Genomic DNA, 27,737 nt, shown 5'->3' with positions numbered 1-27,737 from the left:
TCGTTCACCACTCTTGTTGCTCACGGTGTTGCCGTGGGCAACTGCCCCTTTTTCCCTTGCTTCTGTGTACCCTTGTCTGTTTGTCTGTCGTGCACTTATTGAGCGTAGGGACCGTCGCCCAGTTGTACCCCGTCGCCTAGGGCGGGTCGTTGCAAGTAGGCAGGGACTGAGTGGCGGGTAGATTAGGGCTCACTTGTCTGTCTCCTTACCCCCATCATTACAGCTTGTCTCACTTCTTGGCCTTGTACTAGGGCCTACTTAAAGACTCCAGCCTCAAGGGGACCTATACCGCCCATTGCGGCTAAGATTTATGGCTCTCTTTCACTCATATATATATATATACTTATTGAATTGCTCTACTTCTGAACTTTCTGGTTAACAATATCATACAAAACCTATCCTGTACTACTGATGCCCTGAGCTGGCTCTTTTGTGACAGTATATGGTTTCCTGCTATACAGTATCTGCTAATTAATCACTATATCTGATATGTTAACCAATCAATTTTGCCTCTGGCTTAGGCTTCGTTCGCATCTGTGTCAGGGCTCCGTTCTGTCCGAACTTCCCGTCAGAACGGAACCCTGACTGAAATAAATGGAAACCATAGGTTCCGTTTGAATCACCATTGATTGCAACGGTGACAGATCCGGTGCAAATGGTTTCCGTTTGTCTCAGTTGTGCAAGGGTTCTGTAGTTTTGATGAAATCAATACCGTATTCGACTGCGCTATTCATTCCATCAAAACGGCGGAACCCTTGTACAACTGAGACAAACGTTTCAATTTGTTTCAGTCAGGGTTCCATTCTGACGGGAAGCCCCGATGGAACGCCAGAACGGAGCCCTGGCGCAGATGTGAACGAAGCCTTACCTACGAGATTTACTCTCTGGCTACATGATTGCCTGTATTCTGCATTTTTTTGGGGTTTGGCAATACGCCTGTCATAGTATGCAGCTAATCTTTTTGAAGTGTATTTTTACTTAGAGGTCATTGACCTGTCCAAATTATCTGTTGCTCTTTATAGACTCGTGTGCATAAACATTATCTTTATCTTCCTTGTATACTAGTCTATCTTAGGCTGGATTCACACAGAGTTATTTGCATGAGGAAAATCTGCCTCAAAATTGCGCTTGGAATTTTGAGGCAGATTTTACTCTGCCTGCATGCCGATTTTTGCAGCGTTTTTCGCCTGCGGCCATTGAGCGCCGCGGGCATAAAACGCAGTGAAATACGCTTTCTCTGCCTCCCATTGATGTCAATGGGAAGTCAGAGGCGTAAACGCCCGAAGATAGAGTATGTCCCTTCTTTTTCCCGCGAGCCGGTTTTTCCGCTCACGGGAAAAAAACGGCTTCGCCTCCTATTGAAATCAATAGAAGGCATTTCCGGCTGTTTTTTGGCGCGTTTTCCGCGTCAAAAAACTCTGTGTGAACTCCCCCTTACTGTGTATTGATATATGTACATCATTATATATTTTTGCTCTTTTGTATACCAAAAGCTATACTATTAGCACTTGTATGCACCATTTATTATATTGGCTATATGGTTTTCACCCGGCCGGGTATGTTATGTTTCTGCTGCAATACAGAATCACCTTTGATGCGGTTATTCTTTTTTATATATATATTTTTGTATGAATTAAACTTTGAGATTTTTATAACCCAAGAGTCGAGTGCCCGTTGTTTTCCAGGTAGGTCTGGTTGTTTTTTCTTTTGTATTCATTTTTCTGGTGGCACCGTACTACACCGCGTTCCAAATTATTATGCAAATGTTATTTTCCACTGATTTTCCTAAATAGTCGATGCAAATGACAGTCAGTATAATCTTCAAGCCATCAACCGTTGGAGTATAAAGCGAATTTTATTGAACAAATCTCCTAATGATAACAGGTTTTTTTTTAAGGCTATGTTCACACAGAGTATTTTGACGAGTTTTTTGACGCGGAAACCGCATCACAAAAGTCGTCAAAAACGGCCCGAAAATGCCTCCCATTGATTTCAATGGGAGGCGTCGGCGTCTTTTTCCCGCGAGCAGTAAAACTGCCTCGTGGGAAAAAGAAGCGACATGCCCTATCTTCGGGCGTTTCCGCCTCTGACCTCCCATTGATTTCAATGGGAGGCAGAGAAAGCGTATTTCGCGGTGTTTTATGCCCGCGGTGCTCAATGGGCGCGGGCGAAAAACGCAGCGAAAAACTCCGTGAAAATCAACGTGCAGGGAGAGGAAAATCTGCCTCAAACTTCCAAATGGAATTTTGAGGCAAATATTCCTCCTGCAAAATACTCCGTGTGAACATAGCCTAAAAGTAGAAAACTCAAAATGCACTGTTTCAAATTATTATGCACAAAGAGATCAATACATTTTAAAGGTTCTAAAGAGAACTAAAATGGTAATTTGTTGAATTTGCAGCATCAGGAGGTCATATTTACAGAAATCAAAAGCTCTTTCAATAAAAAAAAAACTTAACAGGCCAAGTTACATGTTAACATAGGACCCCTTCTTTGATATCACCTTCACAATTCTTGCATCCATTGAATTTGTGAGTATTTGGACAGTTTCTGCTTGAATATCTTTGCAGGATGTCAGAATAGCCTCCCAGAGCCTCTGTTTTGATGTGAACTGCCTCCCACCCTCATAGATATTTTGCTTGAGGCTGCTCCAAAGGTTCTCAATAGGGTTGAGGTCAGGGGAACATGGGGGCCACACCATGAGTTTCTCTCCTTTTATGCCCATAGCAGCCAATGACACAGAGGTATTCTTTGCAGCATGAGATGGTGCATTGTCATGCATGAAGATAATTTTGCTATGGAAGGCACGGTTCTTCTTTTTGTACCACGGAAGAAAGTGGTCAGTGATACTCTACGTACCATGCAGAGGTCATTTTCACACCGTCAGGGACCCTAAAGGGGCCTACCAGCTCTCTCCCCATGATTCCAGCCCAAAACATGACTCTGCCACCTCCTTGCTGACGTCGCAGCCTTGTTGGGACATGGTGGCCATTCACCAACCATCCACTACTCCATCCATCTGGACCATCCAGGGTTGCACGGCACTCATCAGTAAACAACACCGTTTGAAAATTAGTCTTCATGTATTTCTGAGCCCACTACAACCGTTTCTGCTTGTGAGCATTGTTTAGGGGTGGCCGAATAATAGGTTTATGCACACTTGCAAACCTCTAGAGGATCCTACACCTTGAGGTTCGCGGGACTCCAGAGGCACCAGCGGCTTCAAATACCTGTTTGCTGCTTTGCAATGGCATTTTAGCAGCTGCTCTCCTAATCCTATTAATTTGTCTGTCAGAAACCTTCCTCATTATGCCTTTATCTGAACGAACCCATTTGTGCTCTGAATCAGCCACAAATCTTTTCATAGTACGATGATCACGCTTAAGTTTTCTTGAAATATCCAATGTTTTCATACCTTGTCCAAGGTATTGCACTATTTCACGCTTTTCGGCAGCAGAGAGATCCTTTTTCTTTCCCATATTGCTTGAAACCTGTGGCCTGCTTAATAATGTGGAACGTACTTCTTAAGTAGTTTTCCTTTGATTGGGCACACCTGGCAAACTAATTATCACAGGTGTCTGAGATTGATTACAATGATCCAAAGAGCCCTAAGACACAATACCATCCATGAGTTTCATTGAAAAACTAATAATTAAATGTTTGACACTAAAATCCAATGTGCATAATAATTTGGAACACGGTGTATTTGTACTGTACTCTGGTTAGTTTCATGATATCTTTTAGCTCTTTTTTCTTTTGAGGCTTAATATAGGTTTTGTGGGGCAGTCTACATTTTTGATCCTCTAAAATAAATGAATATTTAAATAAACAAAAATTTATTTAGGATCTGTCATCATATTTTTCAGAAAATGAAGGGCACAGCGCTCAGAGGAATACCACGAGCCCTTCATTCTAGCAATCGCTTAGTCCCAGGGCACAGACCCCCTACCCATGACATCTTCTAACATGTCTCCATGACATGTTAAAAAGTGTCTAAAGATGAACCTTGATTTTAATTATCTAATTAATCACACAGGTTGTAGAGAAATTTTTATTTATATGAAGACACCTAAACTGGTCAGAGATTAGATTCTAATGTCTATAAGGGCTACCCGGCTTTTACTGTTGGGGAAACATAGACCAGAGAGGTATTGTTTGCTCTTCATTTTACACCACTCTAATGAAAGTTCATAGATAATAATGGAAACGCTAATAGCTGTTGAATTTCTGCAGCATTCATGCAATGGTTGGGTAACTAAGGGTCCTTTTACACCGGCCAATTTTAGCAATAAAGCGAGCGCCGATCAACGAGCCAGCTCATAGATCTGCACTTGTTTGCTCCCTTCACAAGGAGCTATGATCAGTAATGTATGGGGATGAGCGATTGTTACTACGATCACTCATCCCCATACATTTCCATCTTGTCGGCAGCAGTGGAGATGTGCTGCCGACAATGCTAATATTTTCTGATGCTTAAACGATCTGAGCATTTGCTCGTTTATCAGCTGATTGTTGCCCTGTTTAGTTGTCCTAACTTGAGTTATTACTTGATGTAAGGTATTCCTATGGCTACTTCAATTGAAAAAAGAAAATAGATTACCCAAAATTTTGCACATAAAAAGGTCTAAGGCCTCATGCACACGACTGTAGCCATGTGCACGGCCGTGATTTTCTGGGTCGGCCGGCGAGTGTCACCCGCGAGCCGCCCGCAAATCGCGGGCCGTGCACATTATTTCCTATGAGCCTGGACCGCAGAACACGGCCGTAATAAGACATTTCGGTTCTTTCTGCGGTCCAGGCTCCTGGGCCATGCACAGACCGTGGAAACCACTGTCGTGTGCATGGGCCCATAGAAATGAATGGGGCTGCAATTCCCCGTGGATTTTCGGGGGAATTGCGGCCGCAAAAGCACGTTCGTGTGTATGGGGCCTTATAATTTGGCAGCTGCAAATAACATCAATCCTTCCATTTATGGGAACCCTTTTAAGAAAAGTGGAGTACTTGGTTTCACACCTTTGACTTGCAACAAAGGTATGTTTTCGATAATTAGATATATTAAATTTCAAAAATAAAATCTAAATCTCACATTACCACTACAAATAAATTGTATTAATATTTACAGAAAATGCATGTATTTAAGTAACCTGAGGAAACAAAGCCAAAAATAACCACACTTGAGGTTTATATTTACAGTCCCAATGAACTGTTTAAAATACATTATTCCTAAAACTAGGAAAGCTGTATGGGGCTTATAACACGTGTAGACAAAACATAACCACATTTTTCATGTGCGCACGCCACCTGGTGGTGTATAGGGTTACTGAAAGTCTGTTGAATAGCTTTTCCAGGCAGAGTTAATTGTTTGCAGTCCATAAATGTTTTTCTTTAACTAACTTATAAACAATTTAGCTCTATTAAAAAATTTGTGACTGGATCTCCCGACACAACTCTAGCTCAATCCCATTACCAGCAGAGCGGCAAATCACGAAAGTAGCACTTTCTGGCTTACCCATCCATAAGAGACCAAAAATCCGTCCTATGAAAAAACTGTGAAGTACAGCATTGCATTAAAAAAAAACAAAAAACATGCAAAAACAAAATAATGAAGATAGAAAGTTAGATAAAACTTTTAAGGCAATGAGGCCTTCCCTCCAATAAGGGTCTCCAAATGGAAGACTGCAGAACAATTTATGGAACAGAGACACATCATTAAGATAAAACAGTGCAATAAAATGTAAAGGAATTTGTTACAGATGGAAGAGCAAGGGCAGATGTAATAACGTCATTAGACGTGACATGTGAAGACCTCTGAGGTCTGGAATCAGTCTAACGTGACACAAAAGTGTGAAGAGTTATTTATGCTTCAGTGTAATAAAACTTGAGGACAGATTGAACTATATAGGCTTTCCACAATAACGACAAACACTATTCGTTGTCAGATCTTTCTCAGGTCATGCTATTAAGCTGGCTAACATAAGAAAAGAATAGAAGAGGGGATATCTGAGGATGGACGGCTGTATTATTAAAAGTCTGTTCACACTGGGTGTTTTTCCTTATGATTTGATCGCTTCAGAGATGGTAACAATAATTGGCCAGTGTGAATAAAGGAGAAGATCAAAGATAATTGATGAAGCTATTGTTTATCATCGATATTCGTGACAGCAGCCCGCTTGCAGCGACGTATACACATTGCAGTGCATGGCTATCGTACTGATAGAAATATTCATCATATCCTCGGCCACAATTCTTCAAACCACTGACTGTTCTTCAGTGGCTTAAAAAACCTTTACTGTTTTTGGCAAGAAATATAGGGACCCAGTTGTGTGAATTTCACTAAAAATAACCAACTGACAGCAAAAAGGGAATTACATACTGTCCTATGACAAAGACTGATATTCCACAAGGGGTAAAATGCTCTGCGATACATTTGCGGTCTTCTATTCTTATGTAAAAAGTGACAAGTGCAAATGAATTCTCACCACCAGATTGTCACAAATCCCATTGGAAATCTTCCCCAAAGTGTTAGCATCAATGGGAGCGAGGATCATAAGATCTGCCCACCGGCGTAGCTCAATGTGCAACACAGGATCAGAGCGGCGGTTCCACATCTGTGAACAAAGGATGTAAATAGTAAGTGACACACAGGTACCGCAGTCAGTATCTAGTTTCTGGAGGTAAGACCTTGTTCTTGGCAGTTCGAGAATTATCACTCTTTAGTAAGGGCAATATCTGAATGATTTAGAGAATGCTAAGGTGCTGCTTACAGGGAGGTGCAATATTGTTCCTTTGCTATAACCCTTTCCTGATTAGACCCATAAAGCAGGGGTGGGGAACCTTTTTTCTGCTGAGGGCCATAAAAAATTATCAACTTAAAAATGATCCTGCTATATTTGGTCAAATATTTCATTAACTCACCCCTGATGTGATGGCTGGACGTGCTTCTCTTTGGTGAGGCGTGTGATGTTAGCCGGTATTGATGATGTTTCTACTGCGTCAGTCTGGAGCGCAGTGGTCTCTTTGGTGAGTTTTGAAAAGAACTGCTCGCAACACTAAGGCTACATTCACACGAGCAAAAAACGCGTGTAAATCTGGTCCGCGTGTGTTGCATTATGCATCAGTTTTTTCAAACTAATTAATGCGCAAATCACGCACCGCACACGAATGTACATACGTGTGCAGTGCGTGGTTTTCACGCACCCATTGAATTCAATGGGCGCGTTGGTGCATGAAAACACACCAATATAGGACATGCAGTGAGTTTCATGCAGCGGACTCTCGCTGTGTGAAACCTCACGCATATGTGAATGATGCCATTGAAATCAATGGGTTCTTGTGCTGTGCGTGATTTCCATGCACATCACACGGACGATCTTCACGCTCGTGTGAATGGGCCCCTATGTTGTTCCGACTTACTTACAGGGGTTTTCCCATCAGGGACATTTATGACATATGACTTTTTTTTACAATTTTACTGAAGCTAGGATAACATGATCTGTGTTTAAAGACAACCATGTATATTAAGGCTTTATTGACATGACACGGTCTGGGTGTCGGACAATAAAAATGGCCGTTTTGGTCCATCTTTGTTGGCCGTTTTCCATCTGTCTTGCATCCAATCCATTTCTGTTACGGGCCGTGTTTCCGGTTTTAACGGCCGATTGTGACACGTTTTAAAAACAAATTAATTTCATTTGTAAATTTTTTTGGTCCCAACCCACTAAAAACACCCACAGGAAGGTCACATGATCGCCCAGTCACCATTTTCTCTTGCTTTCATAGTATAGACAGCTTTGTCTGATCCCTCAGCTTCTTTGCATTGGTCTCTACTATTTTTGACTTGCTACCATGTCCACACAACTATTGAACCATGTATTACAGCTTTGGCTGATTTCTTGGCAATTCGGACAGCAATCGCATATGTTGAATGAAGAACTGAGCAGTGTTCAGAAGGTGACAGGGATCTGCGAGAGAGCAGGGACAGGGTAGATAGCAGGAGACAGGCCACTGTTTTAGGTGCGGGGGGAAACAGACGTTGGAGGAAGGGGCTCTTTGTGGGGTCAGAATGTGCCCAAAGCCCTATGAGGGTGTCAGACAGGGATACAAAAGATGGCAGGGGGGCACAGAAAGTGGTAGGGGTACTATGGGGAACAGAAAAAGGCAGGGGGTTCTCATGGGGTGCAGGGAACACTGAACAGGATTTTGTATTTTATTTGTGGTGGGGGCAGAGATGGTGGCAGAGGTTCTGTGGGAGGAGGGGGAGAGGGGTATAGAAGGAGGCAGAGGTTAAGTGGGCGGGCAGGGGGGAGGTGACAGCAGGGCCGTATTTAGATTTAATGCTGTCCTAGGCACTTCTAGTGCTGATGCCCCCTATAACTACCGAAGTTACGGAAACAGCGTAACTCGCTGACATTGCGGCTCCAGCGCTGGACCAGGGAAAGGTAAATATAATAATTGTTTTGCTTTTTTATGTGTTACTAATTATTTATTCTTTTGATGTTTACAGGTTGGGTTGTTGGACTACTTCGATGACAGCATTTTTTTTATTCTCAATAAGGCTATGTTCACACAGAGTATTTTGGGGGAGGAATATCTGCCTCAAAATTCAGTTTGGAACTTTGAGGCAGATATTCCTCTCCCTGCACGCCGATTTTCGCGGCGATTATCGCGCCGTTTTTCGCCCGCGGCCATTGAGCGCCGCGGGCATAAAACAGCGAGAAATAAGCTTTCTCCTGCCTCCCATTGAAGTCAATGGGAGGTCAGAGGCGGAAGCGCCCGAAGATAGGGCATGTCGCTTCTTTTTCCCGCGAGGCAGTTTTACTGCTCGCGGGAAAAAGACGCCGACGCCTCCCATTGAAATCAATGGGAGGCGTTCTCGGGCCGTTTTTGCCGAGTTTTGCGACGCGGTTTCCGCGTCAAAAAACTCGGCAAAATACCCCGTGTGAACATAGCCTAAAATGGTTAATGAGGGTTGTGTGCGGGTTTTTTTATTTTAAAAAAACCTATCTACCAACAGAAACATGCTATCAGTTTCATTAGAAAAATTAATAGCCCCCCAAAAAATAAATACTTTTCTAATCATGACTAAAATGCTGCATACCAGTATGTAAATGACCACACTACCCGCAGAAGTCAGGTCTGAGCTTCTGGGTTGTGCACTCTTAGTATGGCCAGCATCTTCCCGCAATGGCACCATACACTCAGAATGCAAGATTTCGCTAGTTATCGCGAGATCGCACAGCTCCAAATTATCTATTGCAGCATAGGGACGAGGCGGTGACGATCATTCATGATACATACAACCACGCAACCCAGTGCCACGGCCTCTGCCTAGCACACAGACAAGAGCCACTTCCACTCTCCTTATCCCCTGATCCTGTTTCGTCACCTCCATCTCTCCCTCTCTTTTTTTATTTCAAACATTTTTTTGGGGCCTGGCTATCGATTTTTTAAATAAAACGGATAGACTGTTTCTGGTGATAGGTTCTCTTCAAGTGCAGTACTAGGGAGCGTGCTGCTCATTTGAAGACAGGGAGAAAGATGAAAAGTTTTACTTTCTAGTTTTGTGCCTCTGTAAAAGTACATTTAACGCATTCAAATGATTTTGGCAAACTAGCGCTCGTACAAACGCTTGTTCCCGATCATTGCCCTGTGTTAACATGGCAGCGATTAGTCGACAAGCGAGCAAATGTGCTTTTGTTGATTAAGATTGAGAAAATAAACACATATCCAACTGTGTTGCACTAATTCATAACAACGCAAATTTTATTCCCATACTTACAAGGATAAAAAAGTTTCAAACACGTAGTAAAATGTATCAAAGCGGCATGCCAAACACATCGTCTTTTATACATTTTACTACACGTTTGAAACTTTTTTATCCTTGTGAGTATGGGAATAAAATTTGCGTTGTGATGAATTATCCAAACTGCGTTGCACTATGTGTCTCTTTTCTCAATCTTAGAAACATTTAAAGCCGTTACCTGCTGTAACTGCGTGCAGTGGCAAAAGCTTGTAAGATCTGAAGCAGCCCTCGTAGAACTACAGGTCTCAGGAGGAATAGGCAAACTACTTTTGGGACTTTATTAATTTTCTATATGCAAACATGCTGGGGAAAGGACATTAAGGACTGTGAGTCCTTAAACTGTTAGGGCAGATACAGACGGACGTTGCATATTTGCGCGCGCAAACAACGCAGCGTTTTGCACGCGAAAAAATCATTTGACAGCTGCATGTGTCATCCGTGTATGATGCACGGCTGCGTCATTTTCGCGCAGCCGCCATCATAGAGATGAGGCTAGTCGACGCCCGTCACTGTCCAAGGTGCTGAAAGAGCTAACTGATCGGCAGTAACTCTTTCAGCACCCTCGACAGTGAATGCCGAACACAATATACAGCAACCTGTTAAAAAAAAAAAAAAAGTTTGTACTTACCGAGAACTTCCCGGCCGTTGCCTTGGTGACGCGTCCTTGGTGACGCGCCTCTCTTGACATCGGGCCCCACCTCCCTGGATGACGCGGCAGTCCATGTGACTGCTGCAGCCTGTGCTTGGCCTGTGATTGGCTGGAGCTGTCACTTGGACTGAATTGTCATCCCGGGAGGTCAGACTGGAGGAAGAAGCCGGGAGTTATCGGTAAGTCAGAACTTCGTTTTTTTTTACAGGTTCATGTTTATTGGGATCGGTAGTCACTGTCCATGGTGCTGAAACAGTTTAACTCTTTCAGCACCCTGGACAGTGACTATCTCCGGACGTCGCGTACCGGAAATTTTTTTGCCGGGTTCGGCCAAAACGAGTTCGGCCGAACCCGGTGAAGTTCGGTTCAATTGTCTGGGTTCGCTCATCTCAAAGACACTCCATTTGGATGTTTGGAAACAGAAAAGCACGTGGTTCTTTTCTGGTTACATTCATCCTTTTGACAGCTGGTGCGCTGTTTCAGTCGGTTCGCACGGAAGTGCTTCCGTGCGACCTGCGTGGTTTTCACGCACCCATTGACTTCAATGGGTGCGTGATGCGCGAAATACGCGGAGATATTGAACCTGTCGCGCTTTTTGCGCAGCTGACAAACGCTGCGCAAAAAGCACGGACTGTCTGTACTGCCCCATAGACTTGTATTGGTCTGTGCCTGGCGCGTGAAAACCACGCGGCCCGCACGGACCGAATACACGCTCGTGTGAATCCCCCCTTAGAGCGGTATAATATACTTATTTTGTACTTAGATCTAGGCATACGTGGCATGTATGAACTCAGCACATCTTCAACTTTTATTATTAAAATGTGTTGTGTGACTTTGCTCGGGTCAAATTTATAGTCACAAACATGACTTTGTAGTAGGGCTGGGCAATTAACCGTAAAAAAAAACTAAACTGAAATCCTACGCAGATAACCGAGGTCATCTTGTACATTTTTCCTTTTTTCATTTTTTTTTCTGGTTTGAACTGCATCTGTGTTCTCAGGACTACTATTTACTGTGTAATTCCGGCCACTCACGGCTCAGCGCAGTCAGTCGCAATGGCGTCACTGCCTCGTGCCTGTCTGCGCTGGACTTCTGTTTACCCTTAATGCCCACGCGCCATGGCGAATGGACAGTGCCTACCCAAATGGTATAAATACAGCTGATAGAGATTATATATAGGGCTGATGGGGTAATATACAAGGATGATGGCAGTCTGGTATATACAGGGATCATGGGGATTCCTGTATATTACCCCCCATTCTCCCTGTATATAGCAGCCACCAGCCCTGTATACATCATTCTTGTATATAAACCCCATCATCCCTGTATATTACCCCATCAACCCTGTATACAGGGAAAATGGGAGTTATATAGAGGGATGATGGGGCTTATATACAGGAATGACAGCTGTCTAGTATATACAGGGATGATGGGGGTTACATACAGGGGTGAAGGCTGACTGGTATATACAGGGATGATGGAGGCTATATACAGGAATGATGGGGGTTATATACAGGGATGATGGGGGTTTATATATGTGTCATGAGGTAATATACAGGGATGATGAGGGTTATATACAGGGGCCACCATCATCCCCGTATATACCAGCCCGCTATGGTCCCTGTATATAACCCTCATCACCCGTGTATATTCCATTGGGGTGGGCACGGTCCGCTCGCCATGGCGTATGGATATTGAGGCTAAACAAGAAGTAAATGGGGTGGGCACTGATGACACTGTGGATCAATAGGATTCCTGAAAAACAGGTATATGGCAGAAGTCCAGCGGAATCTGAAAATATGCGCCGAGCCACACAGACCGGAGGAGCAGAGGGATCTCCTCCACTCGTCGCTGCAACAGGGTTAGGTGAGTATGTATATTATATACAGTAGTATACAGCAGGCTTAGGGGATCTATATTAATTCAATGGCGTGGCATGCAAATAGGGGCATGGCATGCAAATAGGGAGTGTGGTATGTAAATAGGGGTGTGGTCTAAACATCTTTTTTTTTATTATAATTGATTTTTATTTAGGCCATAATCGCCCAGCCCCACTTTGTATGTCTAATTTACACAACATTATGATATGATGCAAATTTTTATGAAGACGCCCATGAGTGTAAAGTGCTGGGTATCATTTACACGGTGTCTACTTTCATAACATATATGCGCTTGAGGCTATAATATGATTTTTCAATTTTATAATTCAGGTTGTATAGATAATGTCAAAACAGTTGCAGCATGAAAAGGCATATTGTAATCAATGTAGTATAATCAAAACCTTTAATAGGAATAGCACAATATCACAGCAAGATTCATTCTGGCTGTAATAAGAAAGTGACGTAAAGGTCTCTTCTTAAATGAGAAAAGAGGAGCAGGTATTATTGACAAAAGACCAATCTGAGGAGAGGCGGTGGGACGATTGTCAGTAAGAGTGTTGTATAGTGAGAAAATCTTAACCAAAAATCTGTAGTTAGTAGGACATTTCCACCAAATATTGACATGAATCCTAGAGCATTGCCACATCGCCAGCAAAGATCTGACACAGAGGGATAGATCGTATGTAGCAGAATGGGACTACGGTACCACCTTGTCATGGTTTTCTTAGTAAAGGGATCTTAAATGATCGTAACAGCTCTTTCTAGGAGCTTCGCTTATATTAGCTGTGACTTTACATATTCATTATGGTGTTTAGTCCTACCTCACCTTCCATTCATCATCGTCACTATAAATCGGTACAGGTATGTCCTGTGTGTTGTAAAAATGTTTTGCTCTCTCTGTGGTCACAACTTGCACCTCAACCTGCATGGAGAGAAAAATATTTTTAAGTGATTTATATGCAGCAGCACTTCCATTATGTAATGGTATAACAAACAACAATAAAAGCTACTTATGTATTTTGTATGTAAACGATTATATGACAGCATAGCATTTACTAAATATTAGTTGAATGTCATCACAACTCACGATTCACTAACTCCTATTTATCAAATACAAAGTATAAAATCATATTATAAGGGTATGTGCACACGATAACATCAATTACGGCTGAAATTACGGAGCTGTTTTCAGGAGAAAACAGCTCCTGCATTTCAGACGTAATTGCTCGTACTCGCGTTTTGCGGGGCATCTTTTACGGATGTAATTTGGAGCTGTTCTTCATTGAAGTCAATGAAAAACGGCTCCAATTACGTCCCAAGAAGTGTCCTGCACTTCTTTGATGAGGCTGTTATTTTACGCGCCGTCTTTTGACAGTACATCGGCAAACCCATTGAAATGAATGGGCAAATGTTTGCCGACGTATTGGAGCCTGTGTTTTCAGGCGTAATTCGAGGCGTAAAACGCCTCCATTACGCCTGAAAATAGGTTGTGTGAACCCAGTCTCAAGGTGCAGCTTTGATATAGGTGAAAAACATTTTAGTTTTATACAAATGTGACTTTTAAAGTGTTTTTTTTACCCGTTTGTTAAAGTGTTTTTTTTTTACCCGTTTGTTATGTAAATAAAGCTTAATTATTGTATAATGTAACGTTATGCAACTTAACACAGTTCCTCATAGGTTTCAAGACTTATGCTTGCTGTTAGTGAATAGAAGCACTCTTGTTTACGTCCAGAGGTTGAAAACGTGATCATAATCAGATTTTTCAGCCTCTAGATGTAATCAAGAATGTTGAAAGTCAAGATATTAAGAAAAAATGAGGTATTCAAATATACAATATATTAGAACATTGCATGAGTTTATTATACAATTATTAAGATTTATTCTTTTGATGTATTTTTTTTAATTACCAAACACTGTGGTACTCCAAGATACTAATGTATTTGCTAAAGATATTGGGATTGTTTGTATACATAGTCTTGTACATTTGGATAAAACACACACAGTTGCAAGTAAGTGAACCCTCTGGAATTACCTGGATTTTTACATTGATTTATACGAATATGTTTAGAGAAAAAAGAACAATGCACACCATCAGGAACAACTTATCCCAAGTGTGAAAAATGGTGGAGGGAGCATCGGGGGTTGGGACTGCTTTGTTGCCTTACGGCCTGGATGCCTTGCGATCATTGAGGGAACAATAAATTCCAAGGTGTAGCAAAAAAATTCTACAGGAGAATGTAAAGGCAGCAGTCCATGACCTTAAGTTGAAGAGATGTTGGGGTCTCTTCAGGGACACGCAGGACCCGCTGTCACTGAATTAATCATTGCCACTGACCTGACGGATTCAGGTCTCAGCTCAAGATACAGCTGCTCTGTATACAGTATACAAAGCAGCTGTATCTCAAAAAGAAAAAATAATTTTTAATAAAATGTGTTTTGAAAGTTGCACCAAACACACTGATAAACATTTTTATTTAAAAAAAAACAAAAATGATTTCAAAGGTGTACACAGCCTTTAACTAAAGAATGGTGAAGATTATTTGTGTTTTGGGGTGGCCAAGTCAAAGTCCTGACATTAACCCTATCGAGAGGGCTGTGCATTGAAGGCATCACAGAAATATTGCTGAAACACATTTGCAGGGAGGAATGGTCAAACATTTCTCCTTAACATTGTGCAAATCATATGTGCAGCTACAAGAAACATTTTTCAGAGGTAATTGCTGCTAAAAAGGAATTAAATTCAAGGGTTCACTTACTTTTTTCCCCTGAACTTTGGATATTTACTCATGTGCACAATAAAAGGTTGTGTGTTATTAGATTAGTTACATTGTATTTCTCTAGAATTGTAACTTAGATAACAAATCAGACCACATTTTATTAGTAATCAATGCAGAAATCCAGCTAATTCCAAAGGGTTAACTTAGTTTTTCTTGCAACTGTACATCCCCATAAACGTGTCCATGTAAGAAAAGAATCACCTACATCACTGGACTCTGAAATCAGCAGCTGTGGGAAAAATGTAACTAGTGTGTATACACACGTTCAGTTATTTTAAAGTGTCCCTCCAACTTTGCTGTCTTGGTCTTGATCTTACATCTGGGCAGGTACAGTTGCGGAGGCAACCGTACAAAGGCCAGCAAGCATTAATTAAAACAGGACCCGTGCACAATACCTGTTATCTCCGAGCAGGGAGACATAGAATCCCCCTGGCCTACTTCTCTGTGAAAACACCGGTGTTTAAAAAAAAAAAAAAAAAATATCCATGGCTAGAAATCTATGAGCCAAACTGGATCTTGGCCACTATGCTAGTTGGTATCTGATACCAAGCAGCAGCCCAAACATATTTGTGTAGTTGCTTATTTACCCGTCTGTATGCCCTATCAGGAGAGCAGCCTCTGTCAAGGGGTTTGTCACAGATGTACTACAAATATTAAATATTGTTCTAAACCTTTAAACATTATTTATACTGAAATAATAGATTGCTTTATTTGTAAGTTGTAAATATTGATAGTATAGTGGCTAAAAAATGCAATACTTTTTAAATACTAATCATTTGCAGTCAACATTAGTATAAGTTTAGTGTGGACATATAAAAGGGGTTATCCGGGTTATTAAAGGGGTTATCCAGCGCCATAAAATTATATGGCAATCATCCAATGCCTCTATATTAAAGAGGCTCTGTCACCAGATTCTCAAATCCCTATCTCCTATTGCATGTGATCGGCGCTGCAATGTAGATAACAGTAACGTTTTGTTTTTTTGAAAAACGTTCATTTTTGGCCAAGTTATGAGCTATTTTATATATATGCAAATGAGCTTTGAAATGGACAACTGGGCGTGTTTTTATTCGTATGTCCAACTGGGCGTGTATTGTGTTTTTAACTGGGCGTGTTTACTTGTTTTACTAACTGGGCGTTGTGGAGAGAAGTGTATGATGCTGACGAATCAGTGACCAATCAGCATCATGCACTCCTCTCCATTCATTTACACAGCAGCATCGTTCTTACTAGAACGATGTGCAGCCACATACACAAGTGTCCTGATAATAAATACACATGACCTCCAGCCTGGACGTCATGTGTATTCAGAATCCTGACACTTCTGAAGCTTTTCTGTGAGATTCCAGCAAGCCGCGAGTAATCTCGCGAGATTACGAGGTAAATGAGATTTTGTTTCCCTTGCTGGAAATCTCACAGAAAGGATTCAGAAGTGTCAGGATTCTGAATACACATGACGTCCAGGCTGGAGGTCATGTGTATTTATTATCAGGACACTTGTGTATGTGGCTGCACATCGTTCTAGTAAGAACGATGCTGCTGTGTAAATGAATGGAGAGGAGTGCATGATGCTGATTGGTCACTGATTCGTCAGCATCATACACTTCTCTCCACAACGCCCAGTTAGTAAAACAAGTAAACACGCCCAGTTAAAAACACAATACACGCCTAGTTGGACATACGAATAAAAACACGCCCAGTTGTCCATTTCAAAGCTCATTTGCATATATATAAAATAGCTCATAACTTGGCCAAAAATGAACGTTTTAAAAAAAAACAAAAAAACGTTACTGTTCTCTACATTGCAGCGCCGATCACATGCAATAGGAGATAGGGATTTGAGAATCTGGTGACATAGCCTCTTTAAGTAACTTACTAATATACTTCTTCTTACTAAAGTGTCCCCGTTCGCGGATTCAGAATAGTCAAGTGTTCCCAGAAGTTCTGTAGTTCATTCAGCAGTGATGATGCAGCGACACAGGCCCATGTGACCAAGAGGGTTCTCCATGTCGGCACGTCATCAAATCACATGACCGCTAGGGGGCTGGCACATTGACGCTGATGAGGAAGTAAGCAAGCCCCCTTCTTCCACTCCGCTGTCTCGGAAGTACACTACCCAGCTCATGCACAATGTGGGCAGGGATAGAGGAGCACGAGCACAGGGGATAGAAGTGGATGCCGGGATTTGTAGTTTTACAGTGCACACTGAAGCTGCAAGTCCGACCTTATTACCAGAAGATAAACAAGCGGCTCTGGCATTACATCAGGGTGCTACAAGTAATGTAAATTTATGTTTTCTTGCCATTTAAACTACTAGTAGCCATGCTTGAAGGTGTTTGCAGGTGGTTTTGTGGAATTGGTTTTATTTTTGCGTCCCCTGGATAACCCCTTTAAAATTGATGGCCTATCCTTAGGACAGTAGGACCCCCACCGATCTAATATTGAATCCTAAGTATAGGCCATCAATTTTCAATAACTCGGATAACCCTTTTAAGGATATACTGTATGTTGCACCTACTCCAGGTATCTGTAGTAAGCCAGACACTAGAAGGGGCAGCTTCAGAGCCGCCACGCTGCCGGTGACACCAACAAGCACATGGATGGCATGGGGTGAAGATGTAGTCACAGAGCCAGAAGCGTTTGCATCAGAACCGTCCATTGCTTACTACCTGCACAAAACATAATAAACCAAATAAAATGTGTCTTCTCACAATGCATATAATGAATTCTGAATAATTTAGTTATGATTACATTAATAATTTAGAATTTTATCTTCCTTGCTTAACCCAGTCCATTACATCATCCAATGCTGTACAGCTATATAGATGTATAGCTATACACTAACAAATGAGTTAGAAAACATCATTTAGAGAGAATTTCCACCTAACATAAAACTCACTATCAAATATAAGTTGGAGAGTCCTCTTCAGTCAGGTTATTATCTAAATATAGCACACTTAAAAAAAGGAAAATATTTATCTTTGTACTATTTTAGCCAGCAGATAGAACAGATAAAAATCGAAGATGATGCCAAATAGAAAGCTTTCCAGACTACTAAGGCTATGTTCACACGGAGTATTTTGGGGGAGGAATATCTGCCTCAAAGTTCCAAACGGAATTTTGAGGCAGATATTCCTCCCCCAAAATACTCCGTGTGAACAGCAATTATCGCGCCGTTTTTCGCCCGCGGCCATTGAGCGCCGCGGGCATAAAACAGCGAGATATACGCTTTCTCCTGCCTCCCATTGAAGTCAATGGGAGGTCGGAGGCGGAAGCGCCCGAAGATAGGGCATGTCGCTTCTTTTTCCCGCGAGGCAGTTTTACTGCTCGCGGGAAAAAGACGCCGACGCCTCCCATTGAAATCAATGGGAGGCGTTCTCGGGCCGTTTCTGCCGAGTTTTGCGACGCGGTTTCCGCGTCAAAAAACTCGGCAAAAGACCCCGTGTGAACATAGCCTAAGGCCTCCTGCACACTTCCATCACCGTTTTCATGGCCGTTTTTGACGGGTCCGTGAACCCGTTTTAGCAGCCGTGTGATTTCCGTGTGCACTCCGTGTTTCCGTTTCCGAGCATGGTACTGTCCAGGGTGCTGAAAGAGTTAATGGGCTGCACTGATCAGCGGTAACTCTTTCAGCACCCTGGACAGTGACTAGCGCTGAAGAATGACCATGCTCGGCGCTCGCAAAATACAATTTATGAAATAAAAAAATCAGTTCATACTTACCCAGAACTCCCTGCGTTTTCCTCATGTCCTGCCTCCTGGGATGACGTTTCATCCCATGTCATCGCTGCAGCCAATCACAGGCTGTAGTGTCGGTTACGCAAGTCTGGATGACGTCAGAAGGCCGGCCTCCAGGGATGACGCTTCATCCCACGTGACCGCCTCTGCAGCCAATCACAGGCTGCCGCGTCATACAGGAAGGATGGACTGGAAGAAGAGGGACTCGTCACCAAGACAACGACCGGGGTACGTATGAACTTTTTATTTTGTTTTTAATCAGCAGCCTCTTCTCGCTATCAGTGATTGATAGAGACAAGTGGCTGTCGATTAGTGTAATATATCTGTAATGTACTTCTGACCGCCAGGCCGTTGAGAGGCAACGGCTCCGTCACACACGGACGGCACACGGATGCCTTCCGTGTGCCTTCAGTTTTTTTTGACAACCCCATTGACTTGCATGGGCCTCACGGTCACGGAATCTCGGACCAAAGTAGGACATGCTCTACTTTGGATCGGAACGGAGCAACGGGAACGTCAAAAAAACTGAAGTGTGCATGGCCCCATTGAAATGAATGGGTCAGGGTGCTAGCCGTCAGAAAAACGGCTAGCACCCTGAAGAAAAGGACTGAAGTGTGCACTTAGCCTTAAGGGTAGGAACACACTGGGCGTATACATTGCGGAATTTGGAAATTGTGGAAAATCCGCAGCATATTACAGAAGCAGCAAAGTGGATGTGATTTAAACAAATCTCATGCACACGCTGCAGGAAAAATCTGCCGAAAAAACAAACTGACCTGCCCTGCATTTTTTTAAAATCTGCAGCATGTTAATTTATACTGCAGAATCGCTGCCCTTCTGTTGCAGGATTTTCCCATTGAATTCAATGGGGAGGAAAACCCGCAACAAAGAACCATGTGTTGAGACTTTTGTGGCGGATACACTGCAGATCCACCGAAGTGAAGGAAAAAAAGCAAAACATTTTTTTATGTAAAATTAATTTTAAAAAAAAGCTTATGGGTGGTAAGTATAAACATTTTTAGAAAAAATTCCTGCAGTATTTCCGCAGCGAACAATTTCGTGCAGTTTTTCGGGCAGAATTCCCTGTGGTTTCCAGGACAGATATGCTGTATACTTTTACGCAGCGTACCTTCTCTGTGTGTTCATACGCTAAAGGGGTTTTCACATCTTGAACATTTATGGCATATTCACAGGATATGCCACAAACGTCCAATAGATGCGGTATCTCTAGAAAGGGGCCCCCTAAACCCCGTTTTATCTTTCCCGGCTCCTTTAGAAGTGAATGGGATTATGGAAACAGTATAGCACCACAGACTATGCTGTTTCTGTAGCTCCTGAGTTTTGGAAAAGGCAGAACTCGAGGTGCTACGCGGTTTCCGTAACTTGCATTCCCTTTTATGGGAGTTACGGATCCAGCATAGCTCAGCTGTTACCTTAAGGGTATGTGCACACACAAAATCAAAAACGTCTGAAAATACGGAGCTGTTTTCAAGGGAAAACAGCTTATGGTTTTCAGACGTTTTTTAATCATACTCGCGTATTTCACTGCCGTTTTTGGAGCTGTTTTTCTAGAGTCAATGAAAAACGGCTCCAAAAACGGCTCAAGAAGTGACATGTACTTCTTTTTCGCGGGCGTTTTTTTACGTGGCCGTTTTTCAAAACCGCCGCATAAAAAACGCCCCGTCGGAACAGAACGCCGTATTTCCAATTGAAATCAATGGGCAGATGTTTGCTTCCGATTTTTCAGCCGTTTTTCAGGGACGTTTACAGCCTGGAAAACGGCTGAAACTCCACCACCTAATCAGGAAGTGTCCAGGACGGAGCGCAAGCAGGGCACGGTAGAACAGGCTTTAGGGGGCCCCATTCTAGAGATAGGTGCCAGAGGTGGGGCCCGCATTTATCGGACATTTAAGAAATATCCTGTGGATATGCCATAAATGACCAAGATGGGAAAACCCTTTAACTTCATCAGGCAAGGGTTACCACAAAATCTGAAGAGTTAGGCTCCATTCACACGACAGGGTCCGAGTGTCGGTCGATTAAAAACTGCCATTTTGCATCCGTTCCGTTTCAGGCCATATTTCCGTTTTTGACCAGTTTTGCATCCGTTTTTTTTTCCTGTCAGTTTTAAAAATGGATGAATTTCACGTGTAAATTTTCTGCCACACCCTGCCCTCTGTAGATACTGCCACAGCCCCCCTGTAGGTATATATGGACAGTGAAGTCAGGGACTTCTCCTGGAGCTGAATCCCCGGCCATAGTTTTGGCCAAAGCGGTGGCCGGGGATTAGGGATTCAGCTCCTACAGGGAGGAATAAAATACCCTCCTCCTCACATGCACTTCGCACGGTGAAGAGAGTGTGCGAGCGAGCGGCCCGTCACTCGGATCATATCCAAGTGGCAGCCGAGCTTTACCCGGCCCCATAGTCTTCTATGGGAGCCGTGCGACAGGGAGATCGGCCCAAAACAGGGCATGTTCTAGTTTTTGACGGCCCAGTTTACCGGGCCGTCAAGAAAATCGGCTTTGTGAATAGCCACATTTAGGGTCTATTGTTCCTACTACGGCCGTTTAAAGAATGGACGTCACACGGCCGAGTTTCCCTATCATGTGAATAGGGCCTTACACATTTATAAACAAACAAAAGGACAAAGAACTAGTGTGGTAAATAAGATAAGTGACGAGAAACAGAACCATCAATTTGAGTAAATATGAGTAAACAGATGTAGCAGTAAATAGTTGGAGCAGATTATAGATAAGGATTGTGAACATTTTATTGTCCTCAGATTTAGAGCTGGCCCATTGTTGTGATGCCCCCACAAGGTCTAAGGGATTCCTTGAGTGATGTAGAATTACATAAATCCACAGGACACATTTATTCCTGTTCCGATCATGTCAAAGGTGGTCATGAGTTTGTACTCCCAGACTCTACTGTCTGCAGTTTGATATTTACTTTTAACCCCGCTGCAGCAATTTGTCATTTTAATTTTTTCCTCCCCACATTCCAAGAACCTTTACATTTTAATTTTTTTGTCGGCAAAGCCGTATGAGTGTTTTTTTCCTGCTGGACAAGTTTTAGTTTTTAATGGGACCATGACATTTACTATATAATGTTCTGATAAACTTTTAAAATTACTTCAGAAGGTGGAAAAAAAAAAACATCAATTCCTCCATTGCTTTTTGAGTTTTATTTTTACGGCGTTCACCTTGCCGTAAAAACAACATGTTAAAAGTGTATTCCTAACTTAGACATTTAGGGAATATCCACAGGATATGCCATAAATGTTTGTTAGATGCGGGTCTCATCTCTGAGACCCGCAGATATATCGAGAACAGGGGTCACATGACTCCCGATTCACCTGATGTGACGACCGTAAACTGCTGATTCCAGGCAGGGAATAGTGGAGAGGGGGCCACGCATGCCCCATTTCCAATGAAGGTATCAATCCTATAATACTTTTATCTTTTTTGACACAAAAGTATTTAAAGGGAAGGCGTCATTAATTTTTTTTTTTTTATCATATTGCTTTTAATATTATAATAACATAAATTTTATTTATTTATATTCTTGTGTTCTACTTTTTACTTCACTATGGGGGCTGCCATTTTTTTTTCATCTCTGTATGTGTCGATTAACGACACATACAGAGATGGAATACAGCACATACATCCCCATAGAGAATGCGAACGGGAGCCGTTCCATGCGCCGCTCCCACACAGACCAAAACGAAGCTCGTTCGCAGAGCGAAATCCGGCACCATTTTCTTGTGGACCGGAAGCCGCTGCCGACAGTAAGATGACGACTTCCGGCCGCGGCTTCCGGCCATGGCTTCCGGCCATATGTTCAAGGAAGCGAAGGAGCAAGGAATAGGAGCGGAGGCGGCAGGAGCAGGTAATTTATGTTTGTGTATGTGATGTGTGTATTATGTTCGTGTATGTTCGTGATATACTGTCTGATTACCACTGTATCTAATCCTCCTACACTGTGCAGTCACTCAGAAAATGGCGGCACACAGTGTAGGAGGTTTGAAGGTTCAAACCCCTCCTTCTCCTGGCACTAGCCAGAATAAGGGAGGGGGGATTGTGTGAGGACACTAGAGTGAGTGTGTCTACCCCAAATTTGCAGCATAAAGCAATGAGGTTGCTTTACCACATTGACCATGCTGCAATTTTGGGAACTGCTCCCTCTAGTGGCCAGTACATGGAAATGTTATAAATTAGATTCTAATTTATAACATTTCCTGACTTGTGAAAAAATGAAAAAAATTAAAACCATGTGTAATCACTCAAATAATAATTGTTTAACTAAGAAAAAAAAGAAAAAATTTCTAGCGACATATTCCCTTTAACATCACATAGACTTCTTATCTATGAACTTCCCCAACTTTTTACTCCCTTCCTCATATCGATGGTTGTACTTTAGATAACTTACTATTTCTTTGTCCCTTTGTTTATAAATATGTGACTCTAGATTTCGTGTCAATCCTTGCCTGATGAAATGACTTAAAGAGGCTCTTTCACCAGATTATAAGTGCCCTATCTCCTACATAATTTGATTGGCGCTGTAATGTAGAAAGTGTAGGTATGGGTAAAGAGGGAAAAGTAGAGCACAGTGGGTTAAATGTCGCCTTCAATGGTTTTATTGATACCGACTAATGTAGTAGGAAAAGGATTTGTCCTGTGCAATGTCCCCTTTAATTGCCACAGTTTATAATGTTTTTGTTATAAATAAGGTCTGTCAACCCTATTTTATTACATTATATATTTCTTGGTTATAATATTTTCAAATTCCACTGATAAGGAAGCTATTGATGGCTTTTCTCCTTCAGTGGAAATAGAAGGGGTGGTGCTGCAAGGGTCTATATTGGATTTATAATAAACCCTGCATGTGCACACCGCAAAGAATCGTACTCTGTCTCAGTGAACAGCTGACTGGTCACTGAGTATATTGTTATATATATTCTCCTAGCGTTGCCACTCTAGTCTTTAATTGATTAGCAGCCCAGGATTACCAGCTGCGTCTGTAATTGAGTAGCAGCGCAGGGTTAACAGCTAGCACTGCGTTTAAACAGGCAGACAGTCTGAGTGAGCAGCTGACTGATCACCAATGCGTTTTTATTGTATAGTTATCTCCCAGTGCTGCCACTCCGATCTAATGTTGAGCAGCAGCGCAGGGATGACGGTTATCACTGTGTTTATACAGACGTAAATTCTCAGTGAGCAGCTGTTACTGCTCCATTCTGTGTTAAGCAGAGGTGCTGGGATGACAGCTATCGCTGCGTTTAGACAGGCAGACAGTCTGAGTGAGCAGCTGACTGATCACCAATGCGTTTTTATTGTATAATTTTCGCCCAGCTTTGCCACTCTGATCTAATATTGAGCAGCAGCGCAGGGATGACGGCTATCACTGTGTTTTAACAGACGTAAAGTCTCAGTGAGCAGCTAACTGCTCACCGAGTATGATTTCTCCCAGCGTTACTGCTCCAATCTGTTTTAAGCAGAGGTGCTGGGATGACAGCTATCGCTGCGTTCGGATAGACCGACAGACTGCCTGTTAGCAGTCAGCACTCTTAGGTAGTGAGACTGAGAAATTGCTGGCTGTATTATGCCTGCAGTATTCAGAGTCTCAGCCGTGAGTGCCACGACGTCATCGGCACTGAACGGCTAAGTGGTGTGCAGTGTAATAGCCACTACACTCATTCGTTCCCGCTCTGTCAAGAGCGAATCTCTAGATGCGGTAGGATTAGCTTTATGTTATATATTCATTGTACTAATCTCTCCCTCTACCATACCGACTCTGATAGTAGGGAAAGATTATAGAGGGAGAGGCATGGCCTAGCAGATGCCTGTCTGTTTTACATGGACAGGCACTAATACACTGCAATACAAAAGTATTGCACTGTATTATAAAACCGATCGGACGATCGAATAGTTAAGTCACCTTGTGGGACTAGTACAAAAAAATAAAAAATGGAAAAACAACCGGCACCCCTGACCGCTTCTTACTTAATCCCTTCCTTCCCAACCCATGATGCGCCGGCACGTCATGGAGCGGGGAGGGGATGATGTTTGGAGCGGAGTGGGCTTACACTCTGAGCCCACTCCATACACTGCAGGTGTCAGCTGTGTTTTACGGCTGACACGCTGCTCTAATGGGCAGGAACAGCGATGGCGCTGTTCCTGGCCGTTTAACTAGTTAAATTCTGCGATCAATAGTAACCATGGCATTTATAGGGTTTTCCCATGAAGGATATTTATCAACAAGATATGTCATGAATGTCAGATAGATGCGGGTCCCACCTCTGTGACCCGCACCTATCTCTAGAACGGGGCCCCCTAAACCCCGTTCTAGCTTACTTGCTCCGCTGTCTCCCACTTCCTGGTTAGGTGGTTGGGAGTTACGGAAACAGCTGAGTTAACTCAATAGTAGTTACGGAAACAGCGTAGCTCAGCGAGTTACGCTGTTTCTGTAACTCATCCATGTATTGCACCAAGGATCTAATGATCGTTGGTTCAAGTCCCCTAGGGGTACTAATAAAATGTGTACAAATTTTTAAAAAAATTTAGATACATTTTCAGGATTGTAAAAAAAATATTAAAAAGTTACCACTTTTCCCCAAGCACAATGTAAAAAATAAAAAAAAAGGAATGAAATAAAAAATTATAAAAAAAATCTTATGTACAAAAAAATGGCTCTCAGAATGTGGTGAAACAGAACAAATTTTTTTTTTTGTAACAAAATCGTAAAAAATGCAATTTTAATTTTTTACAATTTTTTGTTGTCTAAAACCTGGGTGTGTTCTAGTCATGTGCGTCTAAGGCCTTATTTACACTACAGTTTTTCACGGCCGAGGTGCATCCGTGCTCGGCGCTGCGGGACGCGATGTCACGCATCCCCCATAGTTGAGAGTCTATGGAGGGATGCGTGATGCGTGAAAAGATAGGACATATCCTATTTCCACACGGACCCTTCACACGGTCCGTTGAAAAAACGGCTGTTCGAACGGCCACATTGAATTACATAGGTCCGTGGGATGGCCGCTGTTTCAACGGCCGTCCCACAGACGTTTAACACGCTCGTGTAAATAAGGCCTTATAGGCGTTCCCCATACACTCTTTACACGATATTAGACTTTATTCCATTCCCCAGGACAGACCCTGTAACTTTAGGGTATCTAACAGCTGCATTAAGGAAAATTTCCCATGTGCGCTCCTGCTAAATTCCAGCGCAGGATGACTGGTTAGCTTGTTTTATTTAGGGCTTCTGATAGCCGCGCCAAATTACAAGGGATTGTCCTCGTGATATATTACCTTTAAAGTGCCAGTCCCTTATTGCCCCGAATACATCATTACCATAGGTTATTTGAAAGTGTCCCTCCGGTTATATTCTCTACCCGAACTAACATGGGGCGTGGAGAGACGACTGTTGCTGTGGCCCAGAGGGTAATGTGCACAGGGTGATTTAATAAGAATTGGACCCGTACGGTTGTCATGACAACCGTACTGCCTAGTGCGCAGGGGACGAGTATAACTGGAGGGACAATTTAGGTTTGTGGACCAGGATAACTTGATAAGTCTGTCTGTATATATATATATATATATATATATATATATATATATATATAAAAGGGTTTTTTTTGTTTCAAAATCTATTGCAGTGTGTGCTGTACTATTGAAAAATTGCATTAATTATGCCCATGCCAGTCCTGAAATCATACATTATGAAAATGAGGGCAAGAAAAGAGTGGAAGTGCTGCCCACAGCAATCAGATCGCTAATGTTAATTTCTAAAATTAGAACCTGATTGTTTGGTATTGGCAACTTTGTCACTTTTCCTCTCCACTAGTTACATCTCACCCATCATTGTAAGAGCTCGTATTGCCGGCAGTACCCTGTATATAGCGGGAGCAGGAGGAACGCTGCAGCGTTGACCACGGATTATTTTCTGCCATAAGCCGCACATAACCATGAATCGCGTACGTGTTACATCACCCGATAGCACATACAGTAATAATAAATGCCATTACCATGTGTCATTGAGGTACGGGACGCGGTAATGAATCCATTATATTTAATCAGAACTAGATACCTAACATTATAAACTACAAAGCTTCTTGCAAGGTTCCGGACCAATCGTTGCACTACCAATCCCAGAGTGCCGTGCGCCGCAACCATGTGACCTGATAGCTTCCGGTTTAAAGAATAAATGAACTACATGTCCCGAAGTCCATTACGTTCAATCCGGTCTGTTTCCGTCGCCAGTAATACATAATGCAGAATAAGCGGTTTCATATAGTGTTACATGTTGTTTAACCTGCAACTGATAATAATAAGGTTGTGACAGCACTTTCAGGGCGTGTGTGCTGCTGAACCTTACTGTCTGCACTTATGTAACATGCAGCACTACATTTCTCCTCATGAAATACTATCACACAGATGTAGCAGAACTTTATTTCTCACTTAGTCCTGGACTAGACTTCAATTGCTATATTGCTGCACTGTTGGATTTATTAAAATGTATAGTAGCACCTTCATCAGTAGTGTCCTGTGAATGACACTTTACAAAAGGAGAATTGCGTTAAGCGGCCGGTGCAGCGAGCGCCGATCAACGCAACACAGTTGATCGGCGCTCGTTTGCTCCTCTCACACAGAACTATGGATGGGGACGAGCGGTCGTTACTCTGATCGCTCATCCCCCATACATTATCATGTCGGCAGATGATCGAGCGTTTTTTTTGCTGCTGATCGCTCCCGTTTACACAGGGAAAGTGCGTTATATGAATGCTCGTCTGCACGATAATCGTCCTGTGTAAAACTCCCTTTAGGCCCCATTCACATCTGTCGCAGATTTCAGCAGAACAGCCACTGTGACGTAAAGTAATTAGGTTCCGTTG

General features: G+C 42.6%; 1 protein-coding gene across 3 annotated transcripts in view; it reads right to left on the bottom strand.

Annotated features, from left to right (window-relative positions):
- PPCDC (phosphopantothenoylcysteine decarboxylase) overlaps positions 1-27,010 on the bottom strand; it is a 34,792-nt gene extending 7,782 nt beyond the window's left edge. Inside the window, exons 1-4 of one of the 3 annotated variants that reach the window (XM_075855163.1) lie at positions 26,871-27,010; positions 17,627-17,777; positions 13,158-13,253; positions 6,480-6,608 (exon numbers count right to left, since the gene is read on the bottom strand). In XM_075855163.1, coding sequence (XP_075711278.1) covers positions 6,480-6,608; positions 13,158-13,253; positions 17,627-17,767 — 366 coding nt within the window. In that variant the 5' untranslated portion in view covers positions 17,768-17,777; positions 26,871-27,010. Of the gene's footprint in view, positions 1-6,479; positions 6,609-13,152; positions 13,254-17,626; positions 17,778-26,734; positions 26,773-26,870 lie in introns of those variants that run through there. The other 2 variants (XM_075855164.1, XM_075855166.1) reach the window with 2 other exon arrangements.
- Between the last annotated feature and the right edge of the window lie 727 nt (positions 27,011-27,737).

The sequence above is a fragment of the Rhinoderma darwinii genome, chromosome 3 (assembly GCF_050947455.1).
Source record: "Rhinoderma darwinii isolate aRhiDar2 chromosome 3, aRhiDar2.hap1, whole genome shotgun sequence".
In the NCBI taxonomy this organism is placed as follows: domain Eukaryota; kingdom Metazoa; phylum Chordata; class Amphibia; order Anura; family Rhinodermatidae; genus Rhinoderma; species Rhinoderma darwinii.
The sequence above is the reverse complement of the archived record's forward strand: the minus strand, read 5'-3'. Positions and strand labels throughout refer to the sequence as shown.